At 68.2% G+C, this 18,819-nt stretch overlaps 2 protein-coding genes across 2 annotated transcripts; both read left to right on the top strand.

The window, feature by feature from the left end:
- Positions 1–1,906: 1,906 nt before the first annotated feature.
- TNKS1BP1 (tankyrase 1 binding protein 1) lies at positions 1,907–11,852 on the top strand. The gene is given in 13 exon segments (XM_074842071.1): positions 1,907–1,924; positions 1,926–1,941; positions 2,542–2,670; positions 2,826–3,471; positions 4,115–4,187; positions 4,995–6,245; positions 6,742–8,456; positions 9,469–9,781; positions 10,000–10,132; positions 10,244–10,383; positions 10,529–10,695; positions 11,355–11,420; positions 11,554–11,852. Coding segments are annotated over 12 exon segments (4,647 nt in total). The 5' UTR covers positions 1,907–1,921; the 3' UTR covers positions 11,416–11,420; positions 11,554–11,852.
- A 2,426-nt stretch (positions 11,853–14,278) lies between these two features.
- On the top strand, positions 14,279–16,409 carry APLNR (apelin receptor). The gene has a single exon (XM_074841908.1). The coding sequence runs from the start codon at positions 15,033–15,035 to the stop codon at positions 16,143–16,145; it is 1,113 nt and encodes a 370-aa protein (XP_074698009.1). The 5' UTR covers positions 14,279–15,032; the 3' UTR covers positions 16,146–16,409.
- The last annotated feature ends 2,410 nt before the right edge of the window (positions 16,410–18,819 follow it).

Below are 18,819 nucleotides of genomic sequence, written 5' to 3'. Positions count from 1 at the left end.
CGAGGGCGTGAGTGTGGGTGCAGAGCTGGGGCGGGAGCGGGGCCGGCTCCCCCCCTTCCTTCCCGCCCCCCCCCCCACCCGGCAGCGCGGCCCCGGGCCGGCTGCCTTGAACCGGGGCCAGCGCCTGAGCTCACTCCCCAGCGTCCATTAGCAGCCCCCGCCCCCCCGCTCTAATGGAGCCCCTCGCTCGATCCTGATGCGATTTGGGGGTTTCTCCTCCTCCCACCCAGCCGCCGCCGCGGGGGCCTCATCCGATTAGCGCCGCTTCCCCCCCCGCGATGGCGGCCGCTTCCTGGCCTGCCTGCGGCCCCTCGGGACGGGGCGAGGCCCAGCCTGACCACTACCCCCCGCCGCTGCTTACTGGCACCACCAGCCCAGCGCGGAGGAGCTGGGGTGTCGTAGGGCGCCGTGTGCCGCGGTGGGGGGTCAGCTGGGGAGGGTCTGGGTATCGCGAGCCGCCGGTGTGCTGCAGCGGGGTGTGGGGCAGGGGAGGTGATGGGGTGTACTGTAGCGGGGTGGGAGTCAGGGGAGAGCTGGGGTGCTGCAGGCTGGCTGTGCGCTGTGCTGGGGTGTCAGGGAGGTCATGGGGTGCTGCAGGCCAGCTGTGCGCTGTTGTGGGGTGTCAAGTCACAGGGTGCTGCAGGCCGGCTGTGCACTGTTGTGGGGTGTCAGGGAGGTCACAGGGTGCTGCGGGCCAGCTGTGTGCTGTGCTGGGGTGTCAGGGAGGTCACGGGGTGCTGCAGGCCGGCTGTGTGCTGTGGTGGGGTGTCAGGGAGGTCACAGGGTGCTGCAGGCCGGCTGTGCGCTGTGGGGGGGTGTCAGCTGGGGAGAGCCTGGGGTGTTGTGAACCGGCTGTACAGTGCAGTGGGGTGTCAGGGAGGTCCCGCGGTGCAGTGGCCGGCGGCGCTGGGCCTGGCGCAGGGGCGGGGGGTGTCGGTGGGGCGGGTAACCCCAGCGCCCCAACAGTCGGGCAGCGGTGGGAGCCCCTCCCGCGCCCTCTCTATGGTAAACCCAGGGGGAGAGGGGCGGGGCACGGCGCCTCTCTGGCCCCCTCCTCTCTGTGGTCCGCCCGGCCACGCGGCGCCGGGGCCGCTCTGTCCCGCCGCTCTCGCTGGTTGGCGGAGGGGTGGGGTGGGGAGGGGCGTGGCCAGCGCGGGGGGGGGGGGTGCGGGCGGGCGCGCGCTCATGAATATGCAGCAGCAGCGGCGGCGGCGGCGGCGGCGGCGGGTGAGCGGGGGTCGCTCCGCTGGGCCGGGACTGCGGGAAACTGGGATTCCCCTCCCCTCTCCCCCCCTTTTCACTCCTCCGGGCCCGCTGTGGCCGCCGGGGCGAAGCCGCGGGGCCCCGCGGGCGGGAACGGCGGGCCCGGTGCTTTCCCTCTTTCCCCAAAATCGAGTGGGGGGCTCCGTTGCCACGGCGACGGGCCTAGGCCCCGCGGGCTGCGGCCTACCCAGCTACTCGAGCGGGGCCTTCGTTGCCGGGGCAACGGGAGTAGGCCCCACCGGGGGAGGACTTGGGGCGGGTGACGGGGCACAACGGGACGGACCTGCATCCCGGGGCGGGGAGCGGGGCCTCGTCACTGTCCCGGGGCTGCCAAGGGGTTGGGAAACGGGCCCGATGGCTTCCAGATGGGGGTTGGGGCGGCCGTGACGCCGGTTCCCCCGTGGAAGGAAGGGGGGGCCTGTCTGTGTGTGGGGGGGGTGGACCCCGGCGGGGCAGGAGGGAGCGAGGCGGGGGGAGGAGGGGAGGGGAGGGGAGGGCAGGGCCGGGAGGAGGCACCGAGCGGGTTTTTCCTGTCCCCGCAGCCCCGGTGAGTCACGGGAGCGGCGGCAGCGTGAGACCCGTGGGGACGGCACCCCCCCTCCCCGCTCCCCGCCCGCCCTGCGCCCCTCCCCACCCGTGTCCACGACCCGCCCCGGACATGAGGCTGCTGTGGGGAAGGTGAGTGGGGCACCCCACGGCCCCCCCAGCGGAGGGTGGGTGGGTATTGGGGGGTGCTCCCGGCCCCATGGGGGTCAGGGGGGGCTGGCTGGCACCTCCGGGGCTGCGGGGGGCTGACACGGGGCGGGTGTGCTGGAGTGGGGGGGGCTGAGGTGGTCAGTGGGGCAAACTGGAGTTTGGGGAGGTCGGCACAGGTCGGTGGGGGTGACACGTGTGTGTTGGGGTGTGGGGACAGGCCAAGGAGGGCCGGTACAGGTAGAGGAGGAAGCGCAGGGTGTTTGGGGGGGTCACGGTGTGCGGGAGTCAGGCCGGGGTACACGCGATCGCCGACGTGTACGTGAGGGTACAGGCAGAGGGGGGTTTGCCGCAGCGTTTGGGATTCCTGCGCCGTGCCCGGTTGGCGCAGGTGAGCCGGGGCAGGCGTACGAAGGGTGGTACCGGCGGGGAGAGGGTTGGCGGTGGTTTGGCACGCTGTGCTGCACAGGTGGACACGAGGGTTGGCGCGGGGCTGGGAGGTTGGTGCCGCGGCGCAGCGGGGCTGGGTCCCACCGGCGAAGGGACACTCCCTGAAACCCTCCCCCCTCCCTCTTCTCTCCCCAGGGGCTGACCTTGCACCGTGTCTGCCGAGCCCCGGCCCCGCTTTCACCATGGCCTCCCAGCCGCAGCCCCTGCGCCCCACGTTGCCCAGTGCCGGCGGGGCTGGGCTGGCGGCCGGCAGCCCCGAGAAAGGTCTGTCCCAGAGTGGGGGAGAAATTGGGGTGCTGGGGGGCTTTGCCGGTCTGCTCTGCGCTAGGAAAGCTCCCCTGGGGATGCCGGGCAGGTGCCCGGGGTAGCCCGGTAGGGCCACGGGGCTCCTCCAACGCGGTATTTCTCCCCCCCCACAGGCACCGCGCGCCCCAAGCCGCCCATCCGGCCCAAGCCCCGCGTGCTGCCCAAGCCGGCCGTGCCCGCCAAGCCTTCCCTGCCGCACACCCCGCCAGGGCCGCGGCACCCGCGCCCGGAGCTGCCCTCCGCCGAGAAGATGAACCGCCTGGCCGGGCCCCAGCCCTATGGCAGGGGCAGCGTGGGGGGGCCCCTCCGGCGCCCCTCCTTCACCCTCAAGTCACCCGAGACCCCCAACGGGAAGGGGCTGTCGTCCCCTTTGGTTGCAGCCACCGAGGACCCGGGCTTGCCCCCTGGCGAGGAGGTGCCCCCTGCCCCACCGACCCCCTCCCGCAAGGGCCCGGCTCCCTTCAAGGTAACACCGGTGCCGGTGGCGACCAAACTGGAGAGATTTCCAGGCACCACCGTGGAGGAGATCCTTGCCAAAATGGACAGCAGGGAGGGCCCGGGCAGCCCGGACCGAGCGCGGCTCTCGCCCTTCTGCCCCGATCCCTCCTCTCGCTTCGGCTCCAAGACTTTCACCGCTTTCCGGAGGCGGCCCAGCGGGGAGGCGGACGCAGCCCCCCCCAGTGAAACCCGCCAGGCACCCCAACCCGTGGCGGGCAAGCTGGGGGTGGAGGACGACGGATGCCCGGTTGCCGAGACGAGGTGAGGGGCTGGGGACCGACCCCAGCGAGGGACGGTGGGGATGGGGAGTGTCGTTCCGAGCCGTCACGGGGACAGGAATAACGGAGCTGAGGTCTGGGCTCAGGCCGCAGGAACGTCCCGGTGGCAGAGCTGCCTCTGCGCCTGCAGCCCCTGAGGGCCAGGAAGGGAGCCAGGCCGTCCCCAGGGCTGGGAATAACAGGGCGGGATGTCGCTCCCCTTGGGAAATGCCCCTTTTTTCCCCATATTTGCTGGTTTTTTTTATTTTTTCCTGGTGGGCCATGCCATGGTAGTGGGCGCGGGTGAATCCGTGGGACTCCTGGCTGCAGGATGTCCTGGGTGAGAGCCAGCGCTTGGCCATGCTCCCGAGAGCTGGGCACCTCCGGGAGAGTGAGACGGGGGCTATTTTAAACCGGAGTGTGAGAAACTTGCTCTCCGAAGGACTGCAAACTTCTCAGAAAGGGGATTGCAGCTGATTTGCCTCCCTCCCCTCTGCAGCCCAGGCAGCTCGGTGCCGGTTTCAGGCACGGCTTTGCAGTGGTTGAAGGGCCTCTTGCGGTTCGCCCGACCCCATCCTGCGGCCAGAGCGGGTGGTTTGGGGCCGGGCGGTGGGAATTCACCCTGCTTCCCCATTTTTCTCCGGCAGCGGCTCCCCCCCAGCCGGCCCGAGCTGTGCCGGGGACCCCCGCGGACGCCGGAGGCCACCGTCCCCCCGTGATGTGAGTTCTCGCCTCGCCTTCCCGTGCCGCGGCAGCTCCGCTCCTGGGCTCTCTCCTTCGGGGCTCTCCTGTCTCCTCCGGGGCTCCCTCTCTGCGGGGTGCGTGTCTCTCCTTTCTCCTTGGGGCGGGGGGGGCTGCCTGCCCCCGGCGCTGGGTGCCCGGGCGCGGGGCCAGGTTATTTCGGAGGGGGTGGCGTGTGCCAGCGCCGCTGCCGAGGCGTGGGCAGGGAGCAGCCGTGAGTCACCAGCCGGGGTTTGGTGACCCGGCAGGTATGTGGCAGGGCAGGCCCTTTCGGGCTCCCCGCCAACCCCCCTCGGCCCCCCTGGCCGCGCTGGGGGCGGTGACCGGGACACCGGGTCCTGGGGACACCGTGAGGGGGGCACTGGGTCACCCCGGCAAGGGGGACAAACCCTGACAGCGTCAGGCAGGGTGACGCTGGCCAGGGGATGCCTGGCCCCGTGGTGGGGTGGGAGGGTCCAGGCTTAGGGGGGGGTTGGATTTTACTTCCTCCTGCTTCATTTCCTCCTCTCCATCTGTCTCCGCGCTGGCAGAGGGCGGGCGCGCAAGGGGGGCAGCAGCGGGGGGCTCGGGGCTGGGGGCCACCGGTTGCCGCCCAGGCTGAGTCACGCAGGAAGCGGCCGGGCGCTGGCAGGAAGCGTGGGCACCTCCTGCCCGCGGCCTGAGGGGGGGGCCGGCCTGAGGGACCCTCGGCTGGGAGAGGGGGGGCTGCGATTCGGGAGCAGGGGATGCCTGGGAGGTTCCTCTCGAGTGACGTGACCCCCCCCCCCCCCCCGGCTCTTTCCACAGCTCTCCTCTCTCCAGCCGGGCGCCCTCGGACCCCCGGGCTCCCCGAGGCCCCCCGCCTGCCCGGCCCCTGCCCCAGGGGCTCCTTTCCAGCCAGCTGAGCCCTCTGCCTCGGCCCCCGGCTCTCCCGATGCCCCCTCCGAGCTCCCGGCCCCTGGCTCCCCTGAATCCCCTGCATCCCCTGCTCCGCCTCCAGCTGAGGTCTCGACCGCCTCCATCCAGGCCCCGGGTGCTCCCTCCTCCTCCTCTTCCTCCTCCTTTGCTGAACCCCGGCCCAGCGCGTCCCGCTCCCCTGGCTCCCCCCACACTCCCGGGGAGGGGTCCCCCGATACTGTCAGCCCCCCTGGCACTCCTGAACTGCCCCCCAGAGTCACCTGCCCCCCCGGCTCTCCTGAGGCTGCCCCCGAGTACCCAGGCCCCCCCAGCCCTGCCCCCGAGCCCCCTGCCAAAGCCTCCCGTCCCCCTGGCTCCCCAGAGGGACCCGACGACTCCCCAGTGTCCCCACAGTCCCCTGAGGGTCCTGGTTTCAGCCCTCCTCCCCCTTCCAGGGACTCAGGACTCCGGCGCTCTTCAGAGGGGGTGTTGCAGCCCCCGCCCACGGGACAGGGCTTGGGGGAGCTGGGGGGCTCGCTGAGCGCCCTGCCCCGGCCCGGGGACCCCCTCTCAGAGCCATCCCTGGGCAGTGAGTCCGGCTGGAGCCTTTCCCAGTCCTTCGAGTGGACGTTCCCCTTGAGGGGGGCGCGGCGGCTAGCGTCCCCCCCCCGCTCCCCCATCCGGGAGGCAGCCGACTCAGGGCTCTCCGAAGAGGGCGAGTCGGACCAGGAGGATCCTTCCCCCAGCCCCCTGTGCTCCCGGGGGGACAGCGGATCCGAGGGGGTGGCCAGCAGCCAGGAAGCAGAGGGGGCTCCATGTCCGGGGGGTCCCGTGGCCCAGCGAGAGGCAGAGGAGGAGGAGGAGGAGGAGGAAGAGGAGGCAGAGCGGGATGCCGCCCTGCCCCGCTCCCCTCTCTGTGTGATGGAGCCTGAGCCCCCCGCCCAGTCCGGCCTCCCCACCGAGGAGGATCCGGCTGGCTCGGCCTGGGCGCCAGCGGGCCACCGCCCCACGAGCCTGCAAGGCCCCGGCGGGCCGGGCCACAGCGAAGTATCCTCGAGGGGCCCAGACCCCCACGCCGACCCGGGCTGGCTGACGGAGCTGCTGGCGTCGCCGGGGGCCCATGCCGCGGGGCACGCCTCTCCGGGCACGGAGGGGCCGGAGGTGAGGGGGGGTTGCGGTGTCGGGGTGGCGCTGGGCCCTGCGCCTGACGGACGGTGGGACGGGACGTGGCGGGGCCGAGCGGGAGCGCACTGTGCAGGGGTGGGGAGGGGAGGGCCGGGATGGGGCTCGGCTCGTGCTGTGTCCCCCCGGCACCCCGGGGTGTTTCCCCCTGGCTTTTCCTCCCCAAGTCTCCTCTCTGCTGCCTGGGCTGGGGCTGCTGCCCCCTCTGACCCCCTTTAATTGCTTCTCCCCACTGTCCCCCTTCTAACCCCCACCCCCTCTCCCCCTTCTAATTCCCTCCTCTAACCCCTCTCCCCTCTCTAACCCCCTCTCCCCCCTCTAATTCCATTTCTCCTCTCTAATTCCCTCTCCCCCCTCTAACGCCTATCCTCTGTCTAACCACCTCTAACCCCCTCTCCCATCTCTCCCCCTTCGAATTCCCTCTCCCCCTTCGAATTCCTTCTAACCCCTCTCCCCCTTCTCCCCTCTCCCCCAGGACCTGCTGGGCTGGTCACGGAAGGATCTGTGCAGTGAGTTTGGCATCGGCCACCCTCCCCAGGCCGGCGCCTTCAACTGGACCCGCGAGGCTGCACCCAGGGAGAGAGACTGGCCCGGTGAGACAGAGCGGGACTGTGAATTCGGGACCAAATCAACCTGGGACGGCGCCCACGGCGTCAGGGATGGGGACCGGCAGGACAGGCCCTTCAGCACAGCCGGGAGGGACTGGGGCAGCGACTATGAAGGGACGGAGCTGACGGGGGAGATGAGGCTGGGCCGCGGCGACTGGCCCGCACCCCCCGGCACGGGGGAGAGCTGCCGGCAGGATCGAGACTTTGGTGCCGGCAAACCCAAGTGGGGCACGAGCTACGGCTTGGGTGGTGCGGGCGGGGAGGAGCTCAGCGCCGGGGAGGCTGACTGGAGCGGTGGCTACGGCGTGGGGCATGGCCAGCGGCGGGACAAGGGGCCAGGCTCCGGGCGGCTCAGCTGGGCTGGCGGGTACGGCACCGGCGACGCGCAGGGGAAGGATGGGGAGCTCAGCCCAGACTGGGCCAGTAAATACAGCAGCGGGGATGCCGAGACCAAGGAGAAGGATTTTACGCTGGGCTGGGCTGGCAGATCCAGCACTGGGGACACTGGGAGCCCAGAGAAGGATTTCAGCCCCAGCAGAGCGGCCTGGGACAGCAGCTACAGCCCCAGGGACATGGAGAGCCAGGACCGGGAGTTCAGCCCCAGCAGACCTGCCTGGGATGATGGGTTCAGCGCTAGGGATGAGCCCCACGACGGGGAGTTCAGCCCCAGCAGACCAGTTTGGACTGGTGAGTACAGCGCCCGTGACATGGAGAGCCAGGACCGGGAGTTCAGCCCCAGCAGACCTGCCTGGGCTAGCGACTACCACAGCAGGGCCATGGAGAGCCAGGACCGGGAGTTCAGCCCTGTCAGAGCGGCCGAGGCCGGCAAGTATGGCACCGGGGATGGGGAGAGCCGGGACGGGGAGTTCAGCCCCAGCAGAGCGGCCTGGGATGATGGATACGGCACCAGGGACGGGGAGACTCAGGAGCGGGAGTTCAGCCCTGGCAGAGCAGCCTGGGCCGGCGAGTACAGCTCTACAAACGCCCACAAGGAGGATGGAGAGTTTAGTCCCGCCCAGCTGAGCTGGGCTGGGGAGCGCGGCCTTGGCCAAACCGAGTTGGCCGATGCCTTTGGCGTCAGGGAAGACGACCCGCCTGGCCCCCGCGGCCCCGACACCCCGGCGCAGGAGCCCAGCTGGGGCAGCACCGACCGGCGGGAGCACGGCGCCACCGAGAGCAGGGACTGGGCTGGGGAGCTCGGGGGAGCCCAGCGCCACAACCAGTTTGGCACCATCGGGACAGAGCGAGCACCAGATCCCTGCAGCGCCGTGGCGGCAGCCGATGGCTCCGCGGCCTGGACCGGTGTGAGGAGGCCTCTGCGAGACTGGCCCGGAGATCTTTCCTTCAGCAGCCCAGAGGCCACCGGCTGGGGCCCCGGCCTGGGCAACCTGCCTGCCGTGGGCAACTTGGGCCAGGCGCCGGAGGCCAGGCTGGGCGAGCCGGTCTGGAGCGCGGAGCTGCGCGACGCCGAGGCCAAGCGCCGGGAGTGGGCCAGCGCGTTCGGCGCCCGCTGCGCGGCCCGCAGCCGGGACTGCGGCGACGGCGAGCAGAGCCCGGGAGGCGACGGCGGCTCGGCCGATGGGTAAGGAGGGTGCTGGTGAGGGGAGCCGTGCTGCGGCGGGGGCTTGGGACGCCGTGTGCGTTGTCCTGCTGTGCCTCGCCCGTTGCGTGGGCCCTGGGCTGCCAGAGCTCCTTCCCCAGCCGCTGTGTCCCCCGCCAGCCCCACAACCGCAGCGGGGACGGTTTGAGGGACTGGGTTTTGATTTGTCCCAGCGGGATCTGCCCTCTCAAGCTGATCCAGGAGGGGATGATGCTTTTGGGGCACCCTCCCTCCGATGTGGGGGGGTGCTGGCATTCCCTCGGCCCCCCTAAAAACTGGCAGAATTACCCCCGTGCAATTACCGGTTCGTCAGGATGTGGGAACCCTGATTTCAGCCAAACTCGTGGAGCTGTGGATTCCCCCCACCCAAAAAAAAAAATTCCCTCAAATAAATAAATTTCCGATAAATTCCCTCAAATTGCCTGAAAAGAAGGATCCCAGGAGGAGGGAAGCGAAAGCCCCACGGGCCTTGGGAAGGCCCCAGCTGGGTCGACCTGTGTGGGGCAGCAGGGAGCCCCCACCCCCTGCCCTGGGAGCTGTGTGGTTTCCTGCTGCCGGCGCCTTCCTGCACCCTGGGTGGTTCCAATCCTCCTCCTCCTCCTCCTGCCCCTTGGGGCCCCTTGGTCACCTCCTGGGGGCTGGTGACCCTCCTGGGGGGGCCCGACCCCTTTCTCTGCCCCAAGGGGGGGAGTTGGCCTCAGTTCCCTATTTGTCTGGCAGCCTCCTCGCCCTTCCCACCCCCAGATTCTGCCCCAGCCTTTGCGATGGGGCTTTGGGGGAACTTCCCAGAGGTGCCCCCACCTTGGTGTGACATCCCGGGAGAGGGGGGAGAGTCCTGGGCACCCGGCTCCTGCCCTGACCTCGCAGGAGCCGTGTTTGCCCTCCCTGTGCCTCAGTTTCCCCTGGGGGCTGCCAGAGGTGAGGCTGGGGGCAGGGGAAGGGGTTCTGTGACCCCAGTGCAACTCCGGGCTCTCGTCTTTGTCTCCCCGAGCAGAACCATCCGCCTCTCGGCCCCCAGCCCGCTGACAGGCAACGCTGCGGAGCCCCCCCAGAGCGAGCCGCCCAGCCCCGCCGAGGAGGAGAGGGACCCCCCCGAGCCGGCTGCTGCCCCCCCGAGCCCTGGGGCCTCCCTGCTGCCGCCAGAGGCTGCTGGTGGGACCCTGCTGGACACGGGGAGCGAAGGGGCCCCCTCGGAGCAGCCAGACGGGGGGAGACCACCGAGCTGGGAGGAGGAGCGGCTCTCCCTGGACGCCCCCCAGCCCGAGGGGCCCCTGGACGGTGCCGGGCAGGAATTCACCTTCCTGGAGGTGAGTGGGCGGGGGCTGCTTCCAGCCCCCTTGTGTGGCGCTGGGGTTCTGGTCTGGGTCTGGGGTGGGCTTCCCTGCTCTGGGGGTGGGGGTTTTCCCCTCTGCCCCCAAGGGGTCCCCCAGGGGTGTTGTGGGGGGGTCTGTGGGCATGCTGGCTGGGGTGGGGGTGCTGGGGGTCTCCGGGGCTGGGCACTGACCTGTCCCCGTGGGCTCCGCAGGACACGGAGGTCCTGGACAGCAGTGTCTACCGCTGCAAGGCCAACCTGGGCCGCAAGCGCCGGCACCGGGCGCCGGCCCTCCGCCGCGACGCAGCCTCGGAGGGCGACAGCTGGATCTTCCGGGACTCCACGGGTGAGACAGAGCCCCCCCAGGACACGGTGACGGGAGGAGAGGGGTGGCGGGGCCGCTTCTGCGTGGCAGAGGGGTCTCGTGGTGACGCTGAACCCCGCGTCCTCCCCGCAGAGCCCCGTCCTGCCTGCCCAGCAGCGTCCTCCGACGAGGAGACGGTGGAAGAACCCAAGAGCCGGCGGGTACGAGCGTCCCCCTCGGGGAAGGGGGTGAAGGTGCCGCTTTTCCCCGGCCTCAACGCATCTGCCCTCAAGGTGGGGCCCCGAGCGAGGGAGTGATGCGGGGAGGGGAAACTGAGGCAGGTTGGGACTGGGGGGTTTGGCCAAAGGCAGGTGGGGAGGGAGTTTGGGGGAGGGCAGAGCACCCTGTGCCCCCCTGACCCCACTCCTCTGCACCCAGGCCAAGCTGAGGGTCCGAAACCGCTCGGCCGAGGAGGGGGCGGCGCCGGGGGACACCAAGGCAGCCCCCCCCAAGGACCCCCACGTGCAGCGCTCCAAGTCCTGCAAGATCCCTGGCTCCAGTGAGAAACCCCTGGTGCTGCCCCCCAAGCCGGAGAAGTCCTCAGGGTGAGTGTTGGGGCATGGGACACTCGGGGCCGGGCTCAGGGGGGTTGTGTGGGCAGGTTTGGCAACAGACAAGGCTGAAGCTGTGGCTGTGGGGAGGATGCTGAGGGAGGGGGAGGTGCTGGGGGGCTGTTCCCCAGTTCTGTGCCCCGCCAGGGCCATTCCGAGGTGGGGTTTTCCAGAGGCACGAGGGTTTTGGGGGTGCATCAGAGGCATAAAGGGGTCTTGGGGGGCGCTGGGGCTGTTGTGGGCAGCAGGAGGCTGGGCTGGGCCCGGCTGGAGCTGGGCGTGGGGGGAGGCTTTGCTGGGCCTGGCTTTCCCAGGGCGGGTTGCCTGGAGAATCTGGCTGCTCCACCCTAAACACTGCCTGGGACCGAGCCCTTAAAGCCCCAGATGGTGCGGCAGCTGCCTGCTTGCCTGCCTGCTCACTCTCCCTGCCTCCCTGCCTGCCTGCTCTCCCTGCCTGCCCACTCTCCCTGCTCGCCCCCCCCCCATTCTCCCCGCTCTCCCTGTCTGCCCTCTCTCCCTGCCTGGCCGGCCGCATCCCCTTCGGAGCAGAGATCAGCCAGGGGGGCCCCTCTTGGCCATGCCCCCGGGGGTCTGTCTGGGCCGCGGGGGTGTTTTGGGGGGGCCCTTTCTGACACTCTGCCGACCCCTCCCAGGCCCGATGCCTCTCCCCCACACTGGCTACAGGCGCTGAAGCTGAAGAAGAAGAAACCTTGAGCGGGGTGAGTGTGGGAGCGGGGAGGGATGGATCCCAACCCACGCGGGACCCTCCCAGCGCCCGGGGCAGGGCATGGCGGGGGGCTGGGTCACCCCAGGGGGGTCCTCACCCCCCCCTCCCCACTGTGTCTCTTCCAGGCTCGCTCTCCAGCCCGCGTCTGTCCCCAGGATCGGGCCCTGCCCCCTCCCCGCGCCGGGGCCGCTCACACACCTCTATGCACTTTGTACGATGCTCGCAGGGTCCCCGTGTATTCCGCCCCCCCCCAACACTGCCACCCCCCTCCCCGGCCCACGGCCCCCCCCCCAGCCTTCCCCCTCCCCTCGGCCATGTGTCCCTGGGCCGGGGTGCAGGCAGCGACCCCCCCCCTCCCTCCCCCTTGCCCTCAGACGGAGTTTGGTGCCACTTTGACAGGACAATAAAACGTCATTGGTTGGTTCGGGGGGGGTCCCGGCTCTTCTCTCGGTCTCCGCGGCGGGGGCATGCACTTCCCCGGGCGCTGCCAGCAGGAGGAGCTCTCTGCCCGCGGCTGGGGCCGCCCCCCGCCCTGCCGGGGCACCCGTGGGGACAGAAACACCCCACAGGCGCACGCCGACCCTCCGTGGATGGACCCCGACCCCCCGTGGGTAGACACGCGCAGGGGCAGCGTGGGGGCGCTTCCACGTGTGGTGATTGCGGGCCAACGTGGGCCCCCCCGAGGTGACGCAGCCATGCGCTGCGCCCCGTATGTACCTGCCCCTCCACCAGCATCTCTCTGCAGCAGCAGCCCCTCGCACGCTTCCCTTGCATGCCTGTGTGTGCGTGTGTGCCTCTGGCCATGTGTGTGAACTGGCTGTGCTGGTCCCCAACGGCCAACGACCAACAGCCAATGGGCAACACCCAACACCAAATGGCCAACGGCCAACACCCAATGGCCAACAGCCAACACCGAATGGCCAACACCAAATTGTCAATGGCCAACAGCCAACACCGAATGGCCAACACCAAATTGTCAATGGCCAACAGCCAACGACCAACACTGAATGGCCAACAGCCAACACTGAATGGCCAACACCAAATGGCCAACAGCCAACACCCATCATGGCCAGGCCATGCCCCCCCCAGAGGGGAACCCCGGGGCTGTTTTTCCCGGCAGGGCCTGACGGAAGAGGGAGATCTGGATGAGAGATGTGTCTTAGGGGTTGTGGCATGAGCAAACGCCAGCTGGCTGCTAAGGAAGTTGCCAAATCTCGACCCCCTGCAGCCAAATCTTGGCCTCTTCCCTCAGCGGGACTGGCGTTGGGCTTGGCTCTGCACCCCCCTCCCCAGGGAGCTGCTGGCTACCAGAGCCGCGGGCTACCGGGCCCTGGTATTTACTGCCCAGGGATTAGCAGTGATGATCCCTGGAGCCCCTCACTGCTGCCGGGGATGGGGCTGGGGGTGCCCAGGGCAGCCTGTCCCCCCCCATGGGGAAAGGGGCTCCTTGCAGAGCCCCACACTGCCCCCAGCCCCCCCAAACCCCCTCCCCGCTTCCCCTGGCCACGTTCCTGCTGCCTGACATCACAGATAACAGTGTCCGTTATCAGTGGGTGATAACACCCCCAACCCACCCCTCCCCTCTGCCCTGGCCATGGCAAACCCAGGCCGGGGGTCACCCTGGAGCTGGGGACCCCGCCAGGACCCCCGGGGGGCACCGAGGGCTGCGCATGAGTGGAGCCACCCCCGGTGCCAGGGCGGCAAGGGGGGGACGGGGGATCCTCCACCCCCCCCAGCACTGGCTCCTTGGCAAGGCCTGGCCGCAGCGGGGCTGGAAAGGGTTACCTGTTCCCCGGCGCTACCCACGGGGGACAAAAATAGCTGAAATCGTTATTAATAGTGATCCTGGAACCGGCTGGAACATCTCCCTTTGTCGCAGTTCCTGGCGATACCCAGGGTCTAATTAGCATTTCTTTTATTTCCCCATTTTATCCCATTTATTAGCTTATAAGCTTAAGTAACGTCTTCGTCAGGCTCGGTGTGGGGGGGGGTCCATCCCTTCGTTAAACAAACTTTGGGTTTTAACTTAGTTCAGCAGCCCTCGCGTTCACGCCTCAATTTGTAGCAGCTTTTTACTTCAATTCTTCAAAGACCTGCTGGCCTTAGGGCGGGTTAACGTGTGCCTCTGCCATGGCCCGTCCCAGCTCATTAGAATATTTTATTATTCGTTATCTCCGGCCCATTAAGCCCCTGTTCGCTGATGGGTTGGGGGGGGGCTGGTTTGGTGGCAGCTGCGCCCACCCCTCCGGGGCTCCCGCTGCCCCCCCGACCCGCACCCCTATTTCCCAGCCCCTCTCCCTCCCGTACTGCTCGTTTTTTCTGATTTTGGAGACCCCTTCGAGCTTCCCCCCACCACTTCAGCCACTGAATCACCCCACCACCCCCTTTCTTTACACCACTTTGCCGGGAAAACGGCCCCGCTGCCCCCCGTGGCTCCTCCACGCCGGTGCTTGGGTTTTGCCCTTTGCCGCCTTCCCAGCCCTTTCCTCTCCTGATTTTCCCGTTCCGACAGCAAAAGGCACCGCCGCTTCTCCGGCTCCTCGGCCCAGCCCAGGCCCCCCCCGCGCTTTCCCGGCCCCCCCACTCGTGGCTTTTCAGACTTTTTGCAAAGTCCCGCTCAGTTTCCCCGGTGTTTTTCCCCAAAGCCGTAATTGCGAGAGTTCAGCCCTGGTGGGACGACCCTGTCCCATGGCTCAGCCATGCCCCGCCATGGCGGGGAGCTTCTCCTCCTCCTCCCTCCCAATATTTTATTTTTGGGGTGACGGTGAATTTTTTTCTTCTTGCATGGCTCCGCTGAAGGCGTTGCTGCGTTCGGCTCCTTTACCAGGCGGCGAAGCCTGCGCAGAACCGGGGTGCAGCGAGGGCTCCTCATCGCCCTTCGGGTGAAAGTGCCTTAAAATAGTCTTTTTGTGGACTGGGGGGGTCTCGGTGCTCTCCCTCCCCAGAGGTTTGGTAAATGCATAAAGATCTCCCCAGAATATCATGCTCAAAATAGGGGCCCGGCGATTTGGGACCCTCCCGGTGCCACAAGTGTTTGGAAAATGCAAAACCCTGGAAGCAAAATGCAAAAGTCCCCAAAGCCAAAAGTGGGCTGCGGCCCCCGCCAGCACGACACCCCCCCTGCGAAATGCCGACGTGACGCTCCGCGCGCGAAGCGCAAACCCCGATGTGCGATGCCCCGCCGCGACACGCCGAACGCGGCAAATCCCGAAGGCAAACGGGGGCTGGCGGGGCCGCGGAGCCCTGCCCGGGCGCCTGGGGGTGAGCGGGACCCCCTGGGAGGCAGCTGCCCCGCGGCGGAGGGACGGGGGTTATCTCGGGGGTTGACGCTTTGACACTTGGGTGAGAGCGTGGTAAAACCCCCCAGGAAGGGGCCAGATGGAGAGCGGGGAGGGGGAGCTGTGAAATTTCCCACGGGGGCTCCCCCCCGACCATCCATCCTGCCCATCCCATCGCGGAGGAGGGCGGAGGAGGAGGAGGAGGAGAAGGAAGGGGAGGTAACACGGTGAGATTCGATGGGCCGGGCTCAGAGGGCCGGAGGAGCTCGGTGAGCCCGGGATGAGCTGAGCTGAGCTGAGCTGAGCCCAGCCCAGCGGCCGGCGGGATGGAGGAGGCGGCGGAGGCCTACAGCTACGGGGACAACGAGACGGAGTGCGAGTACGCGGAGTGGGGCCCCTCGCTGGCCCTGCTGCCCACCATCTACCTGCTGGTCTTCCTGCTGGGCACCGCGGGCAACGGGCTGGTCCTCTGGACCATCTTCAAGGGTGGCCGAGACCGCCGGCGCTCAGCTGACACCTTCATCGCCAACCTGGCCGCCGCCGACCTCACCTTCGTGGCCACCCTGCCGCTGTGGGCCGCCTACGCCTGGCTGGGCTACCACTGGCCCTTTGGCACGGCCGCCTGCAAGGTCAGCAGCTACCTGGTCTTTGTCAACATGTACGCCAGCGTCTTCTGCCTGACGGGGCTGAGCTTCGACCGCTACCTGGCCATCGTCCGGCCCCTGGCCACGGCCAAGCTGCGCTCGCGGGTCAGCGGGCTGGTGGCCACAGTGGCCCTGTGGGTGCTGGCAGCTCTGCTGGCCCTGCCGGCCCTGGTGCTGCGGCGAGCGGCCGCCCTGGGCGGGGACACCAAGATCACCTGCTACATGGACTACGGGGGCCTGGCCGCCCCGGGGACGGAGGGCGCCTGGGAGGTGGGGCTGGGGCTCTCCTCCACCGCCCTGGGCTTCGTGGCCCCCTTCGCCGTCATGCTGACCTGCTACTTCTTCATTGCCCGCACCGTGGCCAGCCACTTCCGCCGGGAGCGGGCCGAGGGGCCCCGCAAGCGCAAGCGCCTCCTCACCATCATCACGGTGCTGGTGGCCACCTTCGGGGGCTGCTGGTTGCCCTTCCACCTGGTCAAGACCCTCTACGTCCTGATGGACCTGGAGGTGCTGCCGTGGTCCTGCGGCCTCCACGCCTTCCTCAACAACCTCCACCCCTACTGCACCAGCGTCGCCTACATCAACAGCTGCCTCAACCCCTTCCTCTACGCCTTCTTCGACCCCCGCTTCCGCCACGCCTGCGCCGCCCTCCTCTGCTGCCGGACCCCCGGCCCCGGCACCGAGCGCTCCGCCAGCTACTCCTCGGGGCACAGCCACCCCCCCGGCGGCAAGGGGGGGCCGGTCCCGGGGGGAAAGCTGGACCCCGCCACCCAGGAGACGCTCTTCCGCGCCTAACCCCCCCTCCTCCCCGATCCACCCCCGGTGCCCCCCGAGCTGGTCTCCTTGGGGGGACCCCACCACCTCCTCCTCACCCCAGAGCCTGGCTTGCTTTGGGGACACCCCCCACCCCCCCCCCCCCCGCGCTGGAAAGCCCTGGTCACGGGAAGGGGAAACTGAGGCAGGGGCTGGGCAGACCCTGGGAGGAGCCCCTGGGGGGCTCGGGCAGGGGCGGCTCCCCCCGGCACCCACAGGGCTTTGTATTTTGTGACAAATAAATGAATTTTGGTTAAAAAAGGAGCAGGGTGTGTGCAGTTCCCTCTGGGGGGCTGGGAGGGTGTGGGGTTGGGGCATGGAGGTGTGCGGGGGGGTATGGCTGGGTTTTAGGGTGTGCGTGAGTGGGGGGGTGTTGCACGTGTCTGTGTGTGCACTATGGGGTGTCCCTGTACCCCGTGGCTGCCTGTGTCGCTTCCTGGGTACCCCCCGGCCCCCCCAGCCCCTGCTGGGGGCTCAAGCCCGGGGCAAACCCTCCCCAGTCTCTTCCCTAGCACACACTTTGGGAAACACAAAAATTCCCACCCCAACGCTCCCGAGCATCGCAGCGTGCCGGGGATGTGGCTGTTTTAACACCAAAATAGTGCAACCCCCCCCCCCCCCCCCCCCGAGTGTCCCGCCATGGGGTGGGCACCCTCCTGCCCCAGCCCCCCCCCAACCCCGGCAGCTCTGATTGCATCAGGCAGCCGCCCTGTCTCACCAAATCTCATTTTCGGGCTTTTCTCCTCCTTATCTGAGGCCAGAACAAGCCCCGAGTGACTCACCCCTGCGGCCCTGATGCTATTAAACACCCAAAACCCAATGGATGGGGTCAAGGGACTGTTTGGGTTTGGACGGGGGGATTTTGGGTGCCGGGCAGGACAACGGCCGACGCTACCCCGGGATTTTGATGAGCCACCAAATGGCTCCTCTCCCATTTCCCCCCCCCGGCCCCCGCTGCTTCCTGAGGCTTTGCTCTAAATAAATCTTCCCCCTATTTGTTATTTACATCCTTCATTTAGTGGTGATGAACTATCCTGTCTCCTCGGCCTTTGTTCCTGCTTGGAAAGGATGCGGCATCATTACTGGGTTCCTTGGGAAGCTTCCCGTCGGGGGGGGGGGGCTGCGTTAACCTTCCCGCTTGCCACCACCTGATTTTGGGAGCCAGCCCAGCCAGAGTCATCCCTCCTCGGGGACGGTCTTTTGTCTTAATGAACTAAACGGGAGGTGGCTGGTGGGGGCTGTGGTTTGGCTAAACTGCCTGGGGCAGAGGGCTGGGAGCCTGTGGTGGCTCTTCTCGCCCCGGCTGGGGATTTTTGGGGGGTTTCCCCAGGGTTCTGGTTTGGTCTAAGAGCCAGGGGGGTGCAGGGAGCTGGGGTGGAAAAGCTGCCAAGGCCCGAAGGGAACTTTGGGAGAGAAGCATGTTTACATTCGAGGTGCCTTCTGGGCTCGCTTGCCCTGGAGAGGCCCCTTGATGCTGCTCATCCGTCTGTCCATCTGCCAGTCCATCTGTCCATCCATCAATCCATCCGTCCCTCCCTTTCTCTCTCCCTCCATCCCACCAGCCTCCCTCCCCTCCCTCCCTCCAACCATCCATCTCTATTTATTCCTCTCTCTCTCCCTCCATCCCTTCATCTCTCCTTCCCTCCCTCCATCCCACCACCAGCCCCAGATGACCCAGCACTGAAGGGGGTGACGGGGGCCCCGTTTTTTGGCGGGGAGCTGCTGAGGGAGGTTTCCTCCCCGGCACGGCGGCCGGCACGGAAATGGCTGCAGGGCTCGCTGCCAGCGGAGACGGGAGCCGCCGACTTTCTATCCGCCTCTTGGAGATTTCCCTTTCCCTTCCAGGAGGGAAATGTTTAGCTGAGGAGTCTCTGGGGGGAAATGCAGCGACACTTCAGAAAAAAACCAAGGCCGGAGCCGGGGGGGAGGGAAGGGGCAGCGGGGGCCTGGACCACCCGTCGGAAGGAGATAAGGAAGGTGTTGCCTTCCTGCGGCAGTGCGGTGGAGGAAAGATGAGGAGGGGAGATAGAGGGGGGACAGCCAGGACCATGGGACAGGGGGATGGGGAGCGGGACCCTGCTGAAACCGGGAGCATCCTCGGGAAACTCTGGGAAGGCCAGGGAGCAGGGGGGTGCTCCCCTGGGGTGAATCTTGGGATCCTCGACCCCCAAGAAGTGATGCTTTGGCTCGCTGCAGCAGGCTCAAGCCTGGCCGGGGTCTGTGGGGCACGGCTGTGTGTCCCCAAATCATGTGCTGCAAGGATGTGGCTCTGGAAAAAAAGGAGATTATTCCACACAAGGACCTTTGGTCGGAGCGAAAATGTGGGGGGGCTGCAGCGGGGACACACGGGGTGATGGATGAAGCATGGCCAGCGGGGATGGGGACAGTGGCAGGAGCCAGCTCCCCTGCACCCCAGGGAGCCTCCCAGCCCCGAGCTGCTGTTTCAAGCTACCAAATGGCCAAGCAGGAGGTTCAATCCCCCCCCCAGCATCCCACCCGGGGGGTGCCGAAATAATTTGGCGGTGTGCTAAGCCGGGCTGATGTCCCCGGGTGTCCCCTTTGAAGTGACCTCCTTGTTTACAGCCCGGCTCTGGGCTGCCTTCACACATCCCCCCCAAAGCAAACGGAGGGGGGACCCCGCATCCCCGCGCCATGG

Source organism: Strix aluco, chromosome 16 (genome assembly GCF_031877795.1).
Source record: "Strix aluco isolate bStrAlu1 chromosome 16, bStrAlu1.hap1, whole genome shotgun sequence".
NCBI lineage: Eukaryota > Metazoa > Chordata > Aves > Strigiformes > Strigidae > Strix > Strix aluco.
This window is presented reverse-complemented; position numbering and strand designations above follow the sequence as displayed.

Coding starts and splice junctions, on each gene's coding strand:
- APLNR (XM_074841908.1), top strand. CDS start 15,033: ATGGAGGAGGCGGCGGAGGCCTACAGCTACGGGGACAACGAGACGGAG.